Here is a 22,853-nt window from a genome sequence, read left to right on the forward strand (position 1 = left end):
TAGTTCATAACTTTGGTTGATATCTGCATAATATTTCATGTATAAAATTCCTGTGTTTTCAATGCAATAACAACCCGTCTTTAAAGTGACATCTTGTTGTCTTGTTCATTTTAACTATTATTTATGTGGTAAACGCCTTCATGGTCACGCGTGCGTTTGAGCATGCGGCACGCACTCCTCGTCACTTGCCCAGTACGTAGGTCCAGAGTAGTTGCACGACACACGGGCACACCACTCGCACGCACGAAATTCTACCACAGTGAGGAAGTTTTAAAAAATAAAATTGGCCTTGGTGTTTGTTTGAGATGAGTAATAAGCATCATCAGTATGTGAGTGATCAGGTAGCTCAAACAGTGAGAAATGTGAGATTTATGCTTGGCATTTCAGTTAATTTCTCTTGCTACATTTGTTGTATTCAAATACATTTCTTCTTGTTTTTACAGATATAGGATATTACATCTTTAGATCTTCCAACACTGAAAAGAATCTGTTTCAAAAGAACCCATATGATCCTAGACTTTCTCGTAAGCAAGTTAATTTGTTTGATTCATTGTTTTATAATGAAATTTTGCTTGATATGGTTGTCCATGAATCCAGCACAGTTCTAGTTCCATGGTCCTTTGGGCACCAATGAATAAATTAATCTGAAGTATGTTGCTATCTGTGTGTGCATGCATGTATGCATAGTTTTTGTACATTCAGTTTTCATAGGCTTTAGAAATGAATAATTTCTGCCAAAAAGGTGACACCTAACTAATTAAGTTAGGATTACACTTCTCTTATTCAAAGGCTGGAAGTGATTAGTATTTTGCATACACAAGAGATGCATAATGAAAATCAAACTCATTTAGAAATACAGACTATATCTATATTATTTGTATGGTCTACAGTTATAACATTAGCTTTAATAACAGTAGTAAATTTACATTTATGTGCAAAACTAGGCTACTGAATCCAAGACTAAAACAATTATAGGTTTAAAATATACATAATTAAATTTCCGTTACATGCATTACAATAATGTCATCCCATTGTGTAGCAACGGGAGTTTGTTCAGATCTCAATGAATGTAAAAATTAAGTCGTCAAGGAACGTCATACCTGATGATGTCAATTTATATTGATAATTTGTGTTACTAGGCATTAATATTTTAACCCAAAAAAATAATTCAAAATAAAATATGAACTTTTAATGTTATTATTAGTAAGTAAGTATGTTTCAAATTTAATTATAAGTATTGTCTGTTATTTCTTTTACGTTCATCTGGGTATGAACAAAAAAACCCTAAATCATCTGCAACTTATGTGAGAATGGCTTCGCCAATTCACACAATTTGCAGATGATTTTCTTTTTTTGTTCATACCCCAATGAATGTAAAAGAAATAACAGACAATCCTTAAATAAATATGTTTCTTTCGTCTTTACCGTGATCCAAATTTTTTAATTTTCTGCGTGAAATAGTTACCAGATACTTGTAAATGTATAACTGCTCACTATAAACATAAGGTGTCTTCAACATTTTAAGGTTAGCCATACTGTGAATTATTTCTTTGATTTTATGGTTGATTTTGCTCTTAAAAAATGTTAGCAAAAATGTTTGAAACTGTCTTGGTTTTTTTTCACTTACAGATTATGAGACGATTCCAACAGCCTCTGGCAAGAAGCTGCTTGTGTCTGGTTGGTGGGGAATGGTTAGAAAACCCAACTACCTGGGTGACCTGTGCATGGCTCTGGCCTGGTCTTTGCCTTGTGGTACGTTACTGTTGTATACGTAAACCTGATATTTCAATACATATAGATTTGTATAGATTTTTATGCATTTAAAATGTGTCATTGTCTACTGTAATCTTTCATAAAAGATTATGTGGCAATGTAATCATGTTATTAAATCTTTTCAGTTTGTAGCTGACAAAATAGACTGATAGTTAAACCTGATTTCTTGCATAGTTCTTGTATTTTGATCAGATTTGTACAGATTTTATGCAGTGAAAATATGACATTATACACTGTGATCTTTTCATGAATATATTTTAAAATTGAGCAAGAATCAGCTGTACCTCTCCATTCTATCTAGAGAAGATGATTTTCATAGATTGATGCAAGAATAGTTTGAAATATCAAGTATCTGAATATTAAAATTATACCTGTGATTGTAGCATTAAACAGTGTTCAAATGATTCTTCTACATTCAATTACTATTTATTTACAGAGATAGTTATCTCTGTGTAACTAGGACTTCAATGCAGAAATGTACAGACTATTAATATTTTGCTCCTTTATTTGGCATCAGTCTCATTTACCTCAAGCATCAGTGAATGAATTATGTGGAATAACAAGGACTGCTATGAGACTGCTTTTAAAATCCGTACTCCATCCCCACCCATTAACAATTTTTTTTTAATGTTTTTTATTTCAGGACTAAATGCACTGACCTACTTCTATCCAGTCTACTTCCTGATCTTGTTAGTGCATCGAGAGAGACGAGATAGTAAGGAATCCCAGAAGAAGTACGGGTCCAGTTGGGATCGCTATTGTCAACGTGTCAAATACAGGATCTTTCCTTGCTTTTATTGAGTGTTCTTTTTAAAATTGGGAACACTTTCCACATAAAGTAATAAATCTGAGGTGCAGTAATGCATCTTGCCAAGTACTGTTACTGTGTCTCAGGGCTGCAGTGTGTTAATATTGCCAGATATGCTCAGGGTCTTTAACTGCATCCATTCTTTGAATTGTCATCCTCCAAACTTTGCATCATCATTCACATTCCTTTGTTTTGAGATGATGTAATGGTTGACTTTGATCACCAGTTTGTTATGAAAACACTCGTTTATTAAGATATTTTAATCTATTTTGTTTTGCTCAAAGAAAGTGTCTTTTTTCTCTTTTTTTTGCATTAGCCATTCAATTGCTTCAAGGCTCTACATTAACACTGAACATTAACTTGTCTCATATAGCACAAGTTCCTCTTCCTTTTTATTTTCTGTATCTGAAATGTGCTACTCTCACCCATATGTTTGTTATTCCGGCAATATTTATGTAATTAGGCAGCAAAAATCTAATTGATTAAAATGTCACAACTTTGAATTTATGAATAAATAATTGTTTTGTCGATGTGTTGTAATTTTAGTTCCCTTGTCTTGTCACACAACTTGACATAACAATTTACTTGTTCTGGGCAAGTAGACAAACGATAAGTGTAGAGCCCAGTGTTTGCTATCTTGTTTATGATAAAATAAACTAACTTAGTATTATATAACGACCTGCACTTTATACTTGGACATACTATACATTCGGATCTCTATTTCAAAATGTTTTCAACTGAATAATGTTTGGCCTAAAAATATAACTGAATTATACATCCATCTCATTTGGAAATTTTAATTTGTTTAAAGCACAAAATGCTTCATATATCAACTATGAATATATCAAAAAATATTTTATTAACAATTTGTACACAATAGTTGACCTTTTGTTGCATTTCCCAGACTTAATTTGTTTGTTTATGTTTGTGTTGTAAATACAGTTAACTTTGTAGGAAAATCCTGTATATACATCAGATTCTGCAGATGAAGTTTGATCAAAGAAAAATTTCATTATAAAGTTCAGCATATTTATTTTTGTTGCTAGCATATAGAAATTGATTTTTATATTCATCAATATTTTCTTATCGAAATAAAAATATTAATGAACAAGTATTTAAACATGGAGCTGAAAAATATCTTCACTAAATCATTAATTTGTTAGTAGAATGGTTTTAATGATTACATTTTCCAAAAAAGAAAAACAGATATTTAAGTCCTTATGTTAATTGTGAAGTTACTGCTACTATGTGTTACACTGTGTCTGCAATATATATTGTATGGTATGTCTGACGGTGTACCATATTATTTATATTCCTATATTACAAACATCTGTAGTTTGATGACCAGTAAATATTTTTAATTCATTAAATGTACTCCAAAAGCATGGTTTAAGTGTCATTTGCAACATAAAAATTGAAAGTTTAATTGATTAATTAACATGTTATAATAAATTAACCATAAAGTAATTTTGACATATGAAATATTGCTTGTTTAAACGCCTTTTCCAAAGGAATGAAAATAATTTGTAGAATAATTGTTTTGATCTATAATAGTATTTTGCAAATAAGTACGTAAAACAAAGCTTTGTCTGATGTATTTCAGACTCTTTCTTCAAGTCTTAAACTTCCAAATTTCAGATCCAGTCTCGGTTTCAAATATGAAAATGACCATTTCTTCACACATGTTTTGTAAAGGGTACAATACATTTGCTGCAAAATATTCCCGTCTGTTTGATGTAAATATTAAATGCATCACTGTTACGTCATGATCAGATATCATCTGATCCTGTCATCACTTAATCATAAGTGCACCATTAATATCTTCTGCTAATAAGGGAGTTTGACAAATATTTAAGGTGTCTTAAAGGAAAAAATGCAGACGACTTGTAAAACATACTATGGCCCAAAACACATAGTCTAGGTCTGGGTCTGACAAAACACATAGTTTAGATCTGGGTTTGACAAATGCAAGTATGGTACCATTCGAAATCAAATATGACAAAACACCATGTCTGTGCTGGCACGAACTACAGATCTGGTAAAACAAGCACTATTTTGACAGTGGCAGATGACCCAGACCCAGCTTTGATGTGTTTTAGGCCTAGCAGAAACTCCCTCTATTTCAATGTCATTTATATTTTTCGATACTTACAACAATGTATATTTTATTAATAATTTTTAAAATATTGTTTTTAATACTGAAAGAGATGTATTTATATTTTTACATTGGTGTAAATATATAATGTATATAAATAAACCAAAAAAAAGAGTTCGTTTTACCTCATTGTAAGTTTTTGTTTTTTCATTTTTAAAATTCATGTTTGTTCGGCTTTATATTTTTATGGTATACAGCACTGCACATACACACTAGTGAAATATCAGTGTTCATTAGTAAACAGTAGGGTTACAGTTATGTACCTCATTCATTTTTCAAATAGCCTCCTACTTTCAGAGATAATGAACAGCCTGAAATGTAATCTAGAAACTTGCAGTCAACTGGTGAAATTTTAAATTGATCACCAACTATCTTCTTTGGCCGTGAGCTGGGTATAAATTGTAGTATGAAAATGTAAACTAACTGAACAGGTATTGATATTTAATTGCAGTAGGATAGTTTGACATGCATGTCATTTATAAACTGAACCATTTGCTTTGTGTTAGACCAAAGTACCAGTAATTATGTTTTAAAACTGCCCAAAAAACATATACATATATGAAGGGTCCACAGGAATAGCCTATGATGTCTGACGCCATAAATAACCGTAAATAAATGTGTTGAGTGCGTTAAATAAAACATTTCTTTCCTTCCTGTTTTGATAATATGACGTCTGGTTCACAGTGACTCTCATTATTTTCATTTCATTATTTACTACTTTCTATTTAGTCACCAAATTTGACATATTATAGTGGTACAATAATTAACTTGACCAAAAGTGAGATGAATAAGTATATCATGTTGAAAGTTAGAAAGAGTGACTGATTTTGACATAATGTCACTGAAATATACATAGTGGCATTTCCTATTAAATGCAATTTAAATGTTTATTTCCTTGTAAATGAGCATGTTATATTACTGGAGTAATTTGCAGTTCAAAAGTTCATACTCTAGAGTAGATAATCGACTAATATGTCAAAGGTGGACATCCTAGGTTCTTCCCATGGACCCTTCATACAAAATATATATATATATATATATATATATATTGCTGTCAAAATAATTTTTTTTACAATATTGCTGCTGTATTGATTCTATTTGTATTGCATTTATTAACAGCAAGTTGAGGATCTGATACAATGTGGGAGACTATCTCTCTTTTATTAGTTTATCACCAGACATGTCAAAATTGGTGTCAAACAAACAATTTTGAAATTCACCACAACACATGTAGCCTTGTTATTTAGCTCACATGATATATTTCTTAAGTAACTTTTGATCTACCTGTATATTTTGAACATACAGCCTAAAAAATAATGGACAGCTATCATCAACGTAAACAGTGCTAGTGCTAAATTGGTATTTAGAATATAGAGAAAAACCATATTTTTCTTATTAAGCTGTACAGATGTTTTGTATATAATGTTAGTTTTATACTGGGGTGCTATTAAACATTCATTCAAGTACTAAACTCCATGCATATTCTTTAGTTACAGAGATTTGAAATAATAGTTTGGTTGTATTCATAAACACACACTTCAATTGGTCATTTATCATATTTGTTTCTTAAACTGAAATATCTTTTGGGTTTATTAATGTCATAAAATATTTATAATCCTTCCCAGCTTCAATGAACATTGTGTTTTGCAAATATTTTCAGTTTCATTTGATGGGGAAAAAAGAAAAGTAGAAGGTTTTTGGAAATAGAAATAATTAAAAATATATATTTTTGTGTAAAAAACCCAAACGGTTCAGAAATAAATAGATTGTAGTGCATACCATAGTCAGAAAACAACATTAATTTCTGGAAAGGACTATAGGTATTTTTTTCCTTTTGTTTCTTAGTCTCAAATTAGATTTAACACAAACGACCCACCCTGATCTGACTTTCGTATTGTTTGTTGAAATATCTTGTATTTTTATGCAGCATTTTAGTTTTAAATTATTATTTTTATGTGATTGTTGATTGTATAAGACTAATAATATCCATGACATGATTAGTGCTCGTATATTTATTTTATAGTTACATATAATTAATTTTCTCTCCATTTTGAATATTTGAAAACTGGTCTAACATTTCTTATAATCCTTTATTACTGATATTTACATTAGCTTTTATTTGCAAGTTCAGTGTATTTTATTTTAATGACATGTTCAGTTCATTAATAGAAATGCAGTGAGAATTTAGAAAATAATTGTTGGTTTATTAATGTTGCAAGCACTGTCACATAGATTTATTGAACAAACATTTTATGTCATTATCTCAGTTTTTAGTTGAATGTGCACTACATATGCTTCATTGTTTAATAAGTTTTCTTCTCTTAAAAGTGTTGTTTTTAATTCATAACGTATGCAATTAATATTCTATTTTGGTTTAAGATGCTTCACGAAACACAAAGCTACGCATCCTGATCTATTTATTAAGACAGATTAATGGTTTAGAGTCAGAGATAATTTAGGCTGCCACAGGCAACTCTTTCTGATTAACAGTTACGCTTAGCAGTAAGATGTTTTTTATAAGCTCTACCACACAACAAAAAAGTCACGAACCTCTGGTATATATAATATGATGCAAATATTCATAAACAATTTGGACATGATATCACTGATATTTGTTATTGTCATCTGCATCTTCTTCCAGTATTTAATTTGATAAGAACTTTCTTGATTAAAGGGTCCATTTCTGATTTTCCTCTGTAAAAATAAGCATTCTTTTTTCTCATCTTCTCAGTCTCTTTTTATATTGGTCAGAAGTAAATATCTAACAGTTCTAAATTTATTTGAGATCATATTTACTTACTATTCCCACAGTGCAAATTGTTAATAGAAGAAAATACAGTAACACTGTGTGCCACACTGTAATCTTGTAAACTAGTAAAAAATATATAAAATATTATATTATTTCAAATTATCAAGTGTTTTGACAGAATTGCTAGCTTCCATTAAAAAACCATAAAAACTACACAGTTGTTACTTCATGTACATACCTTGTAAATATGTTTACCATTTTTCAAAAAAAACAAAAAAACATGGAAAATGTTATTTTTGAAATTGGGGTGGCAGGGTGGCAACTGTTTGTTTGGGGTGTTTATGTGTATTACAGAACATACTTAGAGCAGATTATATGAGAATAATTGTTTAATGATATACAGTACTGAATCTACGGACTACTCTAGAAATAATCACATGGATGCACATGAAGTATCTTTGAGTTGTGTGGCTGTTACATATGAAAAATGCCAAATTACTGAAACAGTTTTATGGATTGGTATGTCCCCTTCCTGTGTGATCAATTCTAGAACAGCCAAAAATTTTAAACAAATTAGTTTATGTTATGTTTTGCTCTTTGTCTTATTTTGTTGCAGATACATGATGCACAGTATGTGAGTTAGATTCTAGACAAAATTGAAAATACTCATTTGAATCTATAGGAAACGTACCACGGTTTTTTGTGTGTGTTTTCAAAATTGTATGCCGTTCACAGTATTTAGGAAATGGAAACAGTTTACATAAAAGAATATTACCACTGAGGTATGTTTTAACTCTTAATTTGACAAAATAGTACTACTGAAGTCCGATTTCAGCTGCATAATGAATCTGATCCTCTTGCATTTTGATATGCTATCAGAATAATATTAATAATAAAGGAAGAAAGCAAAACAGTTTAATCTACTCATACTAATCTTTCGGTGGTGAAACAGCACAAGCTTAGGAGGAAATCTGTAGGGCATTATGCTAATTTTTTTCTTGACAATAGAATTCACTGACAATTGTACCCAAGTTTATTGAGATATTGTGTTTGATGTTTACATTTGCTTAAATTACTCAAGTTGACAAAAATAATTGGAAGTTGTTTTACAAGAACATTTTCAGGGGGGAAACCTGCAGAAGTTTACTGTGTATAGAAAGTAGAAACCCTAATAAATAAACCCTCAAAAAATGAAGTAGAGCAACCACAGCTTGATCAAATATTAAAAATATTTATCCTGCAACCACTGTTTCTTTTGACCGATTAAAGCAAAGTCATAAACGTATGCTAGCAGATTATGACTTATGAGGACATATACATAGCTACATCACAAAATTGCTCATTTGACCTCTAGGTCATCGTAAAATGTGGCTGAAATAACAGAAATAATAGCTTTTCCCCCTTAATTTTTATTGTCTACAGGATAAAGATAATAACTAGTTACTGACATTGAATGTCTGCTTTATCCTGTTCAGGCCGAATGAGAAATTCTCATTCTTACCTTCACAGGATAAAGTGGATATCCGATGTCATTAACTAGTTATTCTCTATATACAGTGAAACCCCTCAAAGCCAAACCCTCAATAAACTGGAATTCCTCAAAACCAGATGTTTATCACAGTCCCTTTTTAAATATCAGGATAGAACATTTATTAACCTGTCTAAACCAGATTCCACTTTAAACCAGCCTGTTTACTTGGTGTTTTGGGTGTCCAGTTTAGAGGGGTTTCACTGTACATGTATATAAATCAAATTAAAATGGTTTATGTAGTGGATGTATGTTAAATATCACAGTTCTTGTTTAAAGGCCTTAAATAGGTGATCATGAAGATAAAGCAGGTGAAAAAAGTGTCGGGAACAGAATAAAAAAACAGTTTTAGAAATTAGGTGAATAAAATGTTGCTGTCGGCCAGCAATATATGGCAGGAGCCATAAAAAGAACCAAGAACCGTGATATTTACATACATACAGTATATCAACTATAATTGTTAATGAATTGGCAATCATTTTATTAATAATCAGTATTAATATCAGTCATTTAAGCATTATTTTAAAATATTTACTACCATTTGTTCTGTTTTATGTAATACATTATTTACTCATTTAATTTCATGTATGTTTTATCCTTTTAAATTTGTTCTATATTTGGTTTTGTATTTATGTGTATTGTCATCTGTTAAAGATAAATTGGTAATAAAATAAAGCAGTTTTTGTTGTTAGTGTTAGTTATGCATTCTGAGATTTTTTAAAATTCAGCATAAATTTCAATGTTCATTGATTACATAATAATCAAATCTACCTTTTCATCAACGGTGGAACATTCTATTACACAAACAAATCTGAGTGTTACGGTGCAGGTTAATACATCTTACTTCAAACACCCCCCAAAAACAATACCTCAGTATTAGACCTAAATAAGCCTATGTGATCCTATTTGCATTACATTTTTTTAAATGTTGGCACTGCGGTATCTTTTGACTTCTAGAACCATAATAGTAATATGAGGGACAGTTTCAGTTACACTTATTGCATGTTTGAATCTGTTTAATTCTGCAGAATTCGTCATGTTGAATGATATATTATTCCATAATTTTATTGAAGGAATTTGGAAAGAGCATTGTATGACAAATAAATACCAAGTGACAGCATTGAGTAAAGACTTTAGTATGGATTGATTTCAACAGCTGGTCTAGGTAACTGAAGAGTTGAAGACTACCAAAATTTTTGAAAGTATACGTCATTGTCACGGGGATCCTATATTACCCGTAACTGAATCAAACACGATTATCCAAATCTCTCTCCTAACTGTATATCTATTAGATCTCTCTGTAACAGGCAGTTATACCTGCGTGGCTTGTCTAGGTATGATCACAGATAAGATCTTATATAAAGTATATATAATATAGCCTGTTAGTTCACTAGAAAACACAACAAAAACACAATACACTTTGGAATCTGTGTTAATCTACGCTGACAAATGTACTGCCGCAGTAGTTAATTAATAACAACAAATAGTAACAACCCAGAACTGATCACTTAATTAGTTAATCTCTAGGTGTCTAGTTTACACAATATGCTAATCACTACACCGTGACACAACACCAACGTGTTATAATTGAGAAACGCTTCCAGGGGAACTTAATTAGTAAAGGAATTGCAACTATTCCTAACTGGTTAATTTTTAATTAACCCTTAACTACTCATTCAGTAACCTTGTAATACAGACTTAATACTGGTACCTATCACAATAAAGACAATAACCTACAGTTTACCTAGGTCGTCTAGGATGACTGGTTAAGCTTTATATATATTAGAACAGTGAGTGTACAGTTTACTGCGTCAGATTACCGGCAGCACTGTCTAAATAATATTGGTATAATACAGTATTAAAATATTTAAAGTCACATCAAGGTTATACACAGAGCAGAAATAAAATATTTACCAGTCCAGACCGACAACGATCCCTTGAGCCTTCCTTTTGTTTCTCCCCGATATCTCTAAAACCCTAGCTATTTATTATAAAAACCGAATATCGCCTGGGGGTACAAGGCGGCACCGAATACCTACAAGTGATGTTTCCACAGCGACCAAGCCGGCATATTTTTCTTAGAAGCCTAGACTGGTCGTCGCCTAGTTCGCCAGCAATACCCCGATCATACCGAACTAGCGGAGGTATTACGTAACTACTGGCCACATGGCCTCCACACCTGGACTGGGTGTGTATTAGAAAGAGCTTGACGACCGTTGCGCAGAGGTATTACGTAACAGTGCCCATCTGGGCTTAAGTGCATATTGGAACTGCACACGACCCTCTAAAACAATTAATATTGCCACAGGCGAAAAGAAATAAGAGCATGTTCCATCACAGTCATACATAATTTGCTGTTTGTCTTTCTAAAAGTGATGTCAACAGGCATGTGATTCTTTCACTAATTGGTGGAATAATGCTTTTAAAAAAAAAATCCTTGCATTCTGCACTAGATTACGTGCCTTTGGCACGCATGTATCATTTTTAGCTTTTTTAGAAATGTTTCAATCACATGCCTGTGTCAAACCAGTTTTGCATTTCACAATTCATTGTTTTTAGATGTGTAACACACACATATACACCGTACATTGTTGCTCTGTGGGTCACAATGGTAATCTGAATGATTTAAAGTTTGTTTTGTTAAACAGCACCACTAGAACACGATTTGTCAATCATTGGCTATTGGATGTGAAACTTTCAAGAGAGAAAACCTCTATATTTTTATATTAGTAGCAAGAGATATTTTATATGCACCATCCCACAGACAGGATAGCACACACCATAGCCTTTGATACATGACGACTGGTTAGAATGAGAAATGGCCCAATTGGCCCACCAATGGGGATCAATCCGATCAGGTGAGTGCTTTACCACTGGGCTATAACCTGCCAATTACAAAAAAGATGAAAAGGCTTCTTTTATTTTACACACTGCATTATAATTTCAGAGTAATAACATGTTATCAATTTAAAGACATGACAGGCTGCTCCTAGGTGATGACCCAGTTACCAGTCCTATCTGATGAAATGAGCACAATCAAAAATTTAGGTTGGGAGGAAACATGTTGGGGATAAGTAAGAAATATACTATTATGTTGTGTCCATTAGATACTATTTATTGTAAAACTTGTTTAAAAACGCTGATGGATAAACGGATGAAAGTTAAATCTGTTATTAAAGTACATAAAATACTAACAACTGACGACTAAAAATTAATCTACTAGCACAAGCTGGCACAGAGTAATATTCTGAAACGGACTATAGGCCTAGTTTATGACCGGTGTGGGTTTTTAAAGTTCAAAGGTTACATTGCCCGCTCATTGCATATCGCATGTTTGGGTTTTTGTATGATTATCCTTCAGTAAATATTTATTTATTTACTTGGGTTTTTATTAAATCGATATATTGAAGCATCACTGCAGGTTACTACATTGCGAATAGTATACGTTCTTTCTCTTCTTTGGTAAACAGTAACATACAAAAATAGATCCTGCTGCCGTTTCACTGTTATGCAGCTAGTATTGAATGTGTAAGTTAGTGGCTTGGCCCTGGGTGGAACGTTGTGGGCACTAGTTAAAAAAACGAAGTGTCAGAGTCGCTCCTTTTGAACATGTCCATGGGAACAATAGCTAAAATGGAGGTGGGGATGGCTTAAAACGCGATTTCCTAGCCTTTATGTTTATTAGGCCTATGTTTATTATTATTTTTAATGATATTTTAAAATAATATAAGGACCCCCTCTCCCCCCCCCCCCCCCCCCCCCAAGAAAAAACAGAAAAGAGACGCAAACCCCTCGCCTCTGGTCCATTTAAATATCACAAGTTAAATGTTTTAACTTGACAGCTACTGCATATATAGCATGATCTATATATATTTTGTATAGGCAAAGATACATGGGCCCAAAAGCCGTTCTTGTTTTTTAAAATATAATTTAAAGGTCCTTGACAGATGGTCTGGATAAGTTTGCATTGTTGGTGTATTCTGTAATACAGGCCTATATTGTTTGACCTGATTAGCCAGAATAGTGTGTCATTTGAGAGCTAAGGACATTGAAGAGTTTTATCACTCTTTGCCATCAGTGACAACTATTGTATCGAAAATACAGGATTTTTGCTAGCCTGAGTACTCTTGACGGAATAAGAGCTACACTAACATTTGGACAGTTATCAACTTTTGATAGTAAGAGAGGTTAATAACTGTCCAAATGTCCGTCTAGCTCTCTTACCGTCATTCGGGCTAAATGTTTGTCTACCACCAAGTGAACAAAAATTTCCACTTTTATGTAATAATCTTGTTTGATATTAAATATCTTTTCATAGATTTTTGAGTTTGCTAATACATTAATAAATATTTCACATATTAATCCCTAATACACACACCTCAGGAAGAAGCCCAACAGCACCCCACTTCAACGGTTAAATATGTAAGTTTTTTTTTTGTGCATTTCATATAATATCATTAAATTAACAAAGATGGCTTATGTGTGCTAGCTGATTGTTTGCACAATGATTTGATGGTTTGCTCTTGTGTTGTGTATAATACATACATATACTCATGATGGGTCCAGGTACTAATCATGTTTAGATAAAGGAATACACATGCTAATAAAATTTATATTACTTTCAGAAAGCAACTTGCTCAAAGAAGATGTCTGAAAAATCTTATCACGTATTAAAAACAACAAAAATGGAATTTGGCGGAACTTGTGGCGTAGCTGCCATGATTGTTTCCCTGCCTTTGACTGTTTACACCATCAACCTTGCCTGTGATAAAGTGAGATATATTTAGACATTTTATTTTGTTCTTTCCTTATAATTTGTATTTGGCTACTTTTAAAACATAACAGCAGGCCATATTTTACTTCCTATTTAGAACATTTGCATTTATTGCATTTACAGACAATTGGTAACAGTTCTCAATATATTGATTTCAGGAAAGCTGTTCGATTACAAGATTGCCAAAGTTTCCTAGCTTTTCATATTTCTTTGATGTGGAAGCCACTTACATATTTTTTGGATGGTTGGCATTTCAAGTGGTTCTTAGTTTGCTTCCAATTGGTGAGGTTGTTCCTGGACAACCACTGAAATCGGGGAAAACACTGATATATAGATGTAATGGTAAGTACTAGTTGAAGGTGTATATTCTATTAAGCCTGTCGTGGTCATATTCTTGTGATAAAGGGGACAGGATGTAGCTCAGTCAGTTGAGCAATCACCTGAGGTGCTTGAATCACAGAATCGGTGGATCCATTTAACTGATTGGATTTTTTCTCATTCCGACTAGTGCACCACAGCTGGTCAAAGGCCGCCAGAATTTCTACTAGTCTGCCAGCCTATAGAACAATATATTAATGTTTAATAATATTATAGTATACACTGTCTTCACATCAGTATTCGAATAAAGAAACATTTTCACTGTTCTTTCATATAATTTTAAAAAATTCTAAATTTCGCACTGATAGTTGCATTTTTCAACTTGTCCGTGAGAATTTTTACTCTCATTTGGCAAGCGGGAGAGTACTTTCGGCACCTCTGCCATGCTGCTACTGGATAAATGTAGCAGGTTTCCTCTGATGACTGCGAGTCGGAATTCACAAGTGGTGTCGTTAAACAAAACAATCTTTTAAACTTTATTTGTGTGATAAATTCAGTAGAAATAATTGCAAAAATAACAGGATCTAACTCAGTCTTTTGAGCATTCGCCTGAAGTGCTTTGGTTGTATGACCCATTTTATTCAGTACTCATTCATCCGAACCAGTGCCCTGATATATCAAAGGCCATGGAATGTGCTATCCTGTCTAAGATGGAAAGTGCTTTAGAATAAAAAAAATTGCGGGTTTGCTCTAAAACTAAAATATTTGACATCCTGTAACCAATGATTAAGAAAGAAAGAAATGTTTTATTTAACTACGCACTCAACACATTTTATTACGGTTATATGGCGTCAGGCATATGGTTACGGACAACACAGATTTTGAGAGGAAACCCGCTATTGCCACATAGGCTACTGTTTTTACGACAAGCAGCAAGGGATCTTTTATTTCCCACAGGCAGGATAGCCCAAACCATGGCCTTTGTTGAATCAGTTATGGATCACTGGTCGGTGCAAGTGGTTTACACCTACCCATTGAGCCTTGCGGAGCACTCACTCAGGGTTTGGAGTCGGTATCTGGATTAAAAACCCCATGCCTCGACTGGGATTCGAACCCAGTACCTACCAGCCTGTAGACCGATGGCTAACCACGACTCCACCGAGGCCGGTCCAATGATTAAGAAATCGATGTGCTCTTGTGGTGTCACATAACAAACTTTAACTTTACACTTTCTCTACCAACTGAGCTAATAGGACAATTCCCACTTGGTATCATTTTATGACACTTATAAGATATCATAATACTATTCTAGGTGTACGTTTGTAGATATGTTTTAAATAAGTCAAATAATTGGAAATCATCAAAACAAAATTTGGGAAATGGAAGTCACAGATGTTCCATAATTAAATTTATTGTCTTGTAATAATCGGAATTATGAAACAATTTAAAAAGCAGGTTTGACCTAATGTTATGTTGAATTTTAGTTACTGTGAAATTGAGACAGTGTAGTTAAGGCAAGGCAAAACAAGAAAAATTGTCAGTCTCTGCTTGGACCAAAGTTCCAGAATTGTTGCAGCGGTGAAGTTTCTTTTCACCTTTTTTTATTTCAGCATTATTTCTAGCTACCATGGGAAATTGGAAAATTTGTGTGTGCTGACCAAAGACCAGCAATATATTTTTATGGTCTAATTTAGACAAATAGTAAAATTGTAGTGGTTAATATCTTGGCTTACAAACAGTGCAAAAATATTTTAAAACACGATTGATTTTCCTGAATATCCACAAGTATTCTGTGTTCTTTTCAATAATAATACAGGTTTTCATGCCTTGTTGATCAGCTCTGCAGCCTTTGGTTTGGCAGTCTACTGTGATGTTCCACTGACCATCGTTTACGACAAGTTCTACCAAATACTAACAGCAGCCTTGGTGTACTCTGTGTTCCTGAGTATAGCATTATACTTCAAATCAACATTGGTTGCAAACTACAAGCTGGCCCCTGGTGGAAACACAGGTAAATGGGAAGAATAAAGTACGTAATAAAGGGTACATGAAAAAAACAAAACAGACCATAAATGTCCCTGTTAGGTGGTTATGGGTTTGAAATGATTTAAAATTTGACATTGCATTTCATGCACTTGGCCAAATATTAAACAGAAGCCCTCATTATATAATTATCTAAAAATTAAAAATACCCCAGCAGGCACTCATAACAGGGAAAATAAAAATCGTAATTTCTCATTCACTAAAGCTCGTGACAACGGAAAATTATTTCACTCGGGACATAAATTTGATTATAACTGGAAACTTGTTTATTATCCTCTATATATCCATTGATTTTTGCAAGATTTTACAGTGTGTAATTTTACCCTCAGTACCCTCTGTTAGAAACCCTGGTTGTGTGACAAAACATTATTTAAATACGTTCCTTTAGAGATGCCTTACTTTTCTTTTTTACCCAACTGCCAATGTGTTATTTGATTGATTGGTTGATCAATTATTCTTTTATTTGTACACAGAGGCATGGAATACAGAATCTAGGATTCAAAGAATTAGAATGAGACACAGTACTGAATTTTGTTACCAACACATACATGCCCACACTCATGCATGCACGCAGAAATACATAAACACACAACTCAACTCACATGTATGAACACACCTTTATTCTAAGCTTTGGTGTCTGTGTCAATAAAAGACAGATTTAATTATTTAAATAATAAAATAAAATGAAGTATAAAAACCTTTTTTTTTTTTTTTTCAGGAAGCATTATTTATGACTTTTTCATGGGGCATGAATTAAATCCACGAATTGGAAGCTTAGATTTGAAGTTTTTCTGTGAGCTACGTCCAGGTTTGATTGGATGGGTTATGCTGAATTTCGTCTTTGTTCTGAAAGCATATCAAGAAACTGGAACATTTCCTCCAGCACTTACCATGGTTACAGCATTTCAGACATTATACGTGGCTGATGGTCTCTATTTTGAGGTATATTTAAGGTTTTGATGTTACCATAATTTAGGTCCATCTACACCAGGGGGTTGGATGTAGACAATTGGTAAACTGCTTGCCTGATCCATGATCGGTCTGGGATTGATCCCCGTCGGTGGGCCTGTTGGTTATTTCTCATTCCAGCCAGTGCACCAAGACTTGCATATCAAAGGCTGTGGTATGTTCTATAGACTTTACCATCTGTGGGATGGTGCAAATAAAATATCCCTTGCTACTAATGGAGTAATGTAGGAGGTTTTTTTTAGTAAAACTGTCAAAATCACCAAGTATTTGAAAATCAATAGCGGATGATTAATAAATCAATATGCTCTACTAGTGTCGTTAAACAAAACACACTTTTAACTTACCTGCACAAGGTTTTTTAAACTTGGGTTAATAATCTACATGGTAAAAAAAGAGCAGAGCTGAGTTATATTAACTCCACAGTCATACCAGAGTCTGATTTCACCTTTGCCTGCGTTAAATCGTACTGATTTCACTCTGAAATAGAAGTTTTCAGCAACTGCGTGGTTACTTCCACTTCTGATATCGTGTTAAAAATTTGTATAACCTAAATATTTAAACCAAAAAAATCTGATGGTAAAGAACGTGAATTGTACTCAGCCATGTATGAATGCAAATAGTTTTTTCAATATAATTTTTTTCTCTTTCGGAAATATAATTCTTAGCAAAATTAGTATGTAATAGAACATGATCTTCTTTAGTGAGAAGACTAATATATAAATACCATATATTATTTAAAGAAGATACGTTATCAGATAAAATTCAGTTCGAGTTATATTACAAATATTAGGGTGACAAAAAAAGTATAACCTTTATATTCTAATCAAGAAAATGTAATTAATGTGTAATTCTAATCATTAAAAAAGCTTTGTTAGGAACATGCAGCAAGGGCTACTGAGTCAGGAACATCCCTTTAAAAGGAACAAGTGTAATTTTCTGGTTTTAGAATACAAATATGTTATTGTTCCTCAAGTTCTCACAGATGTTTGTTTGCAATGAAATAAGAAGGTAATTTCATACTTTCAGAGTGCCATTCTGACAACAATGGATATTATGCATGATGGCTTTGGATACATGTTAATATTTGGTGATCTGGTGTGGGTACCTTTCTTGTACTGCCTACAGACCCGCTATCTACTGGAGCACCCTACAGAGTTAACGTGGTATACAATGTGTGGCATTGTTGCACTCAACTGTAAGTTGTGTTAGTCTGCAATTTTTTCTGATTTTTTTAAATTAAAAGAATTCAATTGATATATCTTTTTTAATCAGTGGCAAAAACAGGTTGAAGAATATTTTCAGAAATGTTATAGTTATAAAGAACTGCACAAAATTACTGAATTAAGAATAAAGAAAAAAACCCCAACTTAAATGCTTTACTTATTTTGATCTTAAATTTTCAGCACTCAAAATATGTTAAAATTTCTTATGTTTTTCAGTTGTAGGATATTACATCTTTAGATCTTCAAATTCTGAAAAGAACGAGTTTAGAAAGAATCCACATGATCCTAAGTTTGCTAGTAAGTATTTTGTTTGATTTATTGATGACATCTGGTGGACATATTTATTGTATTTTAACTATATACAGTGTGATCTAGGATAAAACAATTGTTTTGTTTACATATCACTCATGCAAATATAATTTTGCATAACCTGTTTTTTGTTTGTGCATTAAAGGTGCAGACCCTAGTTTCCACACATAAAAATGGACGCTAAGTTTAGTTAGTCTACAAATATGTAACACATTTGGATAAAGTTACAACAGTGAAAGAAAAATCTGTGACGTTAAAACTGGAAAATACCCTTAAAAATAGATTAGAAATCTAATCTATAAACCGCTACTTCTCAGATGTATGTGCATTTTTAGAAATATGAAAATGCATTTTGTGGTATTATAAACACCAGGATGACCAGAAACACTTCAGATGAATGGAAATGGATAATCTAAAGAATAAAATATAACTAATGTTTTATTTCAATGATCATAAACGGCTCTAATTGTGAAAAATATGTTTTAGTGTTTTAAAACTAGGGTATGTCCCTTTAAACTCAAGAGATCATAGATTGCTAAAAAAATGGGTTACACAAATATTCAATTCTCAGAGGCATGAGTTCCTCTGAAACTACTACATGTACTGGCATGTGTGGCGTGGTCGTTTAGCAATTGGTTCTAAAGCAAGTAGGTACTGACTTTGTGTCCCAGTAGCTGCTCCCATATAGAGTAAGTGTTAATGGGTTAAGAGTTTCTAAAAATATAGAATTTACCAGCGCTAACTCTGGGTGAGCAAAACATTTTGCCAAATTGCTTATTAAATTTCAAAAACTGCAGAAATTATCAGTTATTTTCTAAAAAATGTCAATTATTACATGAAATTATTTCGCCAAACTCAAATAAAATTTGCCAACTGCTTTCAAAATTTGCAACTGGTGAATTTGGCGAGTGCCAGAGCTAGCTCTGTTTACATGTAAATCATTTCAAGTATTCATCACTTTCAGGTGAACTGCTGTATTTTGACTACTTAATACATCTCCAGCATTTCCTTCCCCTCCCCCCTCTCACTTCTGTGATGTTTTTATCTTATGAAGAAATGTTTTATTTAATGACGCACTCAACACATTTTATTTACGGTTATATGGCGTAAGACATATGGTTAAGGACCACACAGATTTTGAGAGGAAACCTGTTGTCACCACTACATGGGCTACTCTTCCGATTAGCAGCAAGGGATCTTTTATTTGCGCTTCCCACAGGCAGGATAGCACAAACCATGGCCTTTGTTGAACCAGTTATGGATCACTGGTCGGTGCAAGTGGTTTACACCTACCCATTGAGCCTTGCGGAGCACTCACTCAGGGTTTGGAGTCGGTATCTGGATTAAAAATCCCATGCCTCGACTGGGATCCGAACCCAGTACCTACCAGCCTGTAGACCAATGGCCTACCACGACACCACCGAGGCAGGTTTATCTTATGAAATACTAACATGAACATTTTACTGAGACTTCTTTCTTTTATAATTTACTTTTAAATTTACAGATTACGAGACGATTCCAACAGTGTCTGGCAAGAAGCTGCTTGTGTCTGGTTGGTGGGGAATGGTTAGAAAACCCAACTACCTGGGTGACCTGTGCATGGCTCTGGCCTGGTCTTTGCCTTGTGGTACGTCACTGTCATATACTTAAACCTGCGTATTAGTCCCCTGCCTGTCTGTCCATCCGTCCGTCCATCTGTCCATCCCACAGGTAGTTTTCCAGATGTTTTTTGACAATACCTCAAGCTATTGAGCTGGAATTTTTTGTATAGCTTTATCATATAGTATTGCAGATCAACTTTGACTTTTATGACGAAATTATCAATTTTTTTATAGAGTTATGACCCTTGAAGTTAGGAGATATGAAAAAAAATATGTCCAGGCCTTTTTTATCTTTCAATGTCTGAAGATATTAAGATGAATTTTTTTAATGTTTTTATCATGTACTGTTGGAGATAAAGTTTAACTTTCATGGTGATTTACCCATTTGTTTTACAGAGTTATGTCCCTTGAACTTAGGAGACATGACAATCTGTTAGACCCGGTAGGGAACATGTATTACTTTAGCAGTACTCTCAGAATGCTCATTTCCATAGACCTAGATTTGTATAGATGTAATTAACTTTTGCATTTAAAATGTATTAATATGAATTGTAATCTTTTCTGAAAGATTATGTTGCAACATCATCATGATATTAAATCTTTTCAGTTTGTATCTGATAAGATAGACTGCCATAGAACATAAATTTCTTTTAATGTTTTTATTTTAGGATTAAATGCACTGACCTACTTCTATCCAATCTACTTCCTGATCTTGTTAGTGCATCGAGAAAGACGGGATGGTAATGAATGCAAGAAGAAGTATGGATCCAGTTGGGATCGCTACTGTCAACGTGTTAAATACAGGATCTTTCCTCACTTGTATTGAGTGTGGAGTTTAATGTTTGGAGCACTTTCCACATGAAGTAACAAAATCTGAGGCAGAAGACCTGTAGTGAATACTGCCAAGTGCTATTAATGTTTCTATGAACATCTGTTTATTAGAGTGGCAGAATATATGCTCAAGTTCTTTAAGTTCCTCCATACTTTTAAATCTCTATTCACGTTTCCTCAGTTTCCGGTGATATTGTGATCTTTTTGTGAAAATATGTCTGAATAAACTTTGTCACAATATACTGTCATAATTAGTCGAACCTTTAGCAAATTGTGTGTTTGCCATTAAAAAAAAAGAAGAAACTCCCATTGGCAAGGTGAATCAATGGTTCCTGTTGCCAAACTGCACACCAGATTGCTATATAAATATAAAGTGATATGTTACTTGGTGTTCCTGAAAAGAAAAAAGAAAGAAAGAAATGTTTTATTTAACGACACACTCAACACATTTTATTTACGGTCCTGAAAAGAAGAAAGGTCGAAGAAAACTGTTATTGGTTACATCACAGCTAAAGTGTGCAAGAAACCAACTACTGGTATTAACATCAGCTGAAGTGTAGTTTGATTAGTGTTTCTTTGTATATTTGCATATCAAAGATCCCTTGCTGCATTAGAAAAAGTGTAGTGGGTTTCCTCTCTATGACTGAGTCAAAATGACATGCAGTAGCCGATGATTAATAAATTAATGTGCTCTAGTGGTGTTGTTAAACGAAACAAACTTCTTTGTGTATTTCATCAATTAAAATACCCTACCCCACCCCATCTGTGGAGGAGCAGTTAAATGAAAAACTTAATTTGGTCATCCTTACGGGGAAAAAATGTGTAATTACTGTAGCGAACTACTGTGATATAAACATAATATTTGTTCCATCCTTTTGGAATAATAGTATCTTCCATTTGATTTTTTCTAATAAAAATCCTTTTTTAATTTTTTGTAATTTACACACTTATTATTAGCACCATAGGCAATGATTTTCTTTAGTACTAACAAATGGTTTTTGTTATTAATTGGAGAAATAATTGTAATCAGACAGATTTAGTCTCCTAAATAGCATTTTTAAATGCAAATATCATTAGGAATATATATTTTTACTGCAGAAGATGTCATTGGGAATATGTCTTTTAATGATGAAAGTAGTGCTGTCACTTGGAGTACATCAAATATTTAGTGTGTGATGTATGTTTTAATATTTTTTATTTGTTCTGTTTGGTTTGTATTTATATGTATTATTTGTTAAAAATAAATAGATTAAAAAGGAAAAAAAACACCAAATTTTGTTGTTGTCATTGTTAGATTCTACACAGTGTTATGGATACAGTAGCCTGTGCATGCAACTGTGGAACACAAATTATATAAATGATAATTAAGATATTAAATTTCTTACTCGTAATGATTTTTAATAAATAACATAAACTAAACATTGTGGAATGGAAGGGTTTCCATAAATTTGTAAAACAATGGGATTTCGTTGGAACGAATAAATATAATACATCTTCTGATTCTTCACTATAATGATTTAAATTTTTATTATAATAATGAACAAAGATGCAACGAATATGTAAATATTTTATATATGGAGGTCTTGATGATGAAAATGGCTATGGTACGTTTCTATCGAATGTAGGACAATTGCTCACTGGACAATACCTCACTGGACAGTACCTCACCGGACAATTGCTCACCAATAAAGTGAGAAATAGGACAATCGCTCACCTTTAGGGTTTTTTTATTAATAAAATTTTATTTATTATTTTATTAATAAAAAATAACA

General features: G+C 33.0%; 2 protein-coding genes across 4 annotated transcripts in view; both read left to right on the top strand.

Moving 5' to 3' along the window:
• LOC121371501 (delta(14)-sterol reductase TM7SF2-like) overlaps nucleotides 1-9,694 on the top strand; it is a 39,638-nt gene extending 29,944 nt beyond the window's left edge. Inside the window, exons 9-11 of the mRNA XM_041497433.1 lie at nucleotides 444-524; nucleotides 1,630-1,752; nucleotides 2,417-9,694. Coding sequence (XP_041353367.1) covers nucleotides 444-524; nucleotides 1,630-1,752; nucleotides 2,417-2,574 — 362 coding nt within the window. The 3' untranslated portion in view covers nucleotides 2,575-9,694. The remainder of the gene's footprint in view (nucleotides 1-443; nucleotides 525-1,629; nucleotides 1,753-2,416) is intronic.
• Nucleotides 9,695-12,314: 2,620 nt separating this feature from the next.
• On the top strand, nucleotides 12,315-22,337 carry LOC121371502 (delta(14)-sterol reductase LBR-like). Of its 3 annotated transcripts, none has more exons than XM_041497434.1 (9): nucleotides 12,315-12,373; nucleotides 13,639-13,785; nucleotides 13,946-14,129; nucleotides 15,922-16,116; nucleotides 16,867-17,090; nucleotides 18,144-18,312; nucleotides 18,557-18,637; nucleotides 20,154-20,276; nucleotides 20,919-22,337. In XM_041497434.1, exons 1-9 carry the CDS (start codon nucleotides 12,344-12,346, stop codon nucleotides 21,074-21,076), a joined length of 1,311 nt encoding a protein of 436 aa, XP_041353368.1. In that variant the 5' UTR covers nucleotides 12,315-12,343; the 3' UTR covers nucleotides 21,077-22,337. The 3 variants fall into 3 exon arrangements, with proteins under 3 accessions (XP_041353368.1, XP_041353371.1, XP_041353370.1); XM_041497437.1 differs by having other exon boundaries at nucleotides 12,316-12,434; XM_041497436.1 differs by having other exon boundaries at nucleotides 12,330-12,541.
• Nucleotides 22,338-22,853: the final 516 nt, after the last annotated feature.

The sequence above is a fragment of the Gigantopelta aegis genome, chromosome 4 (genome assembly GCF_016097555.1).
Source record: "Gigantopelta aegis isolate Gae_Host chromosome 4, Gae_host_genome, whole genome shotgun sequence".
NCBI classification, from domain to species: Eukaryota; Metazoa; Mollusca; class Gastropoda; order Neomphalida; family Peltospiridae; genus Gigantopelta; species Gigantopelta aegis.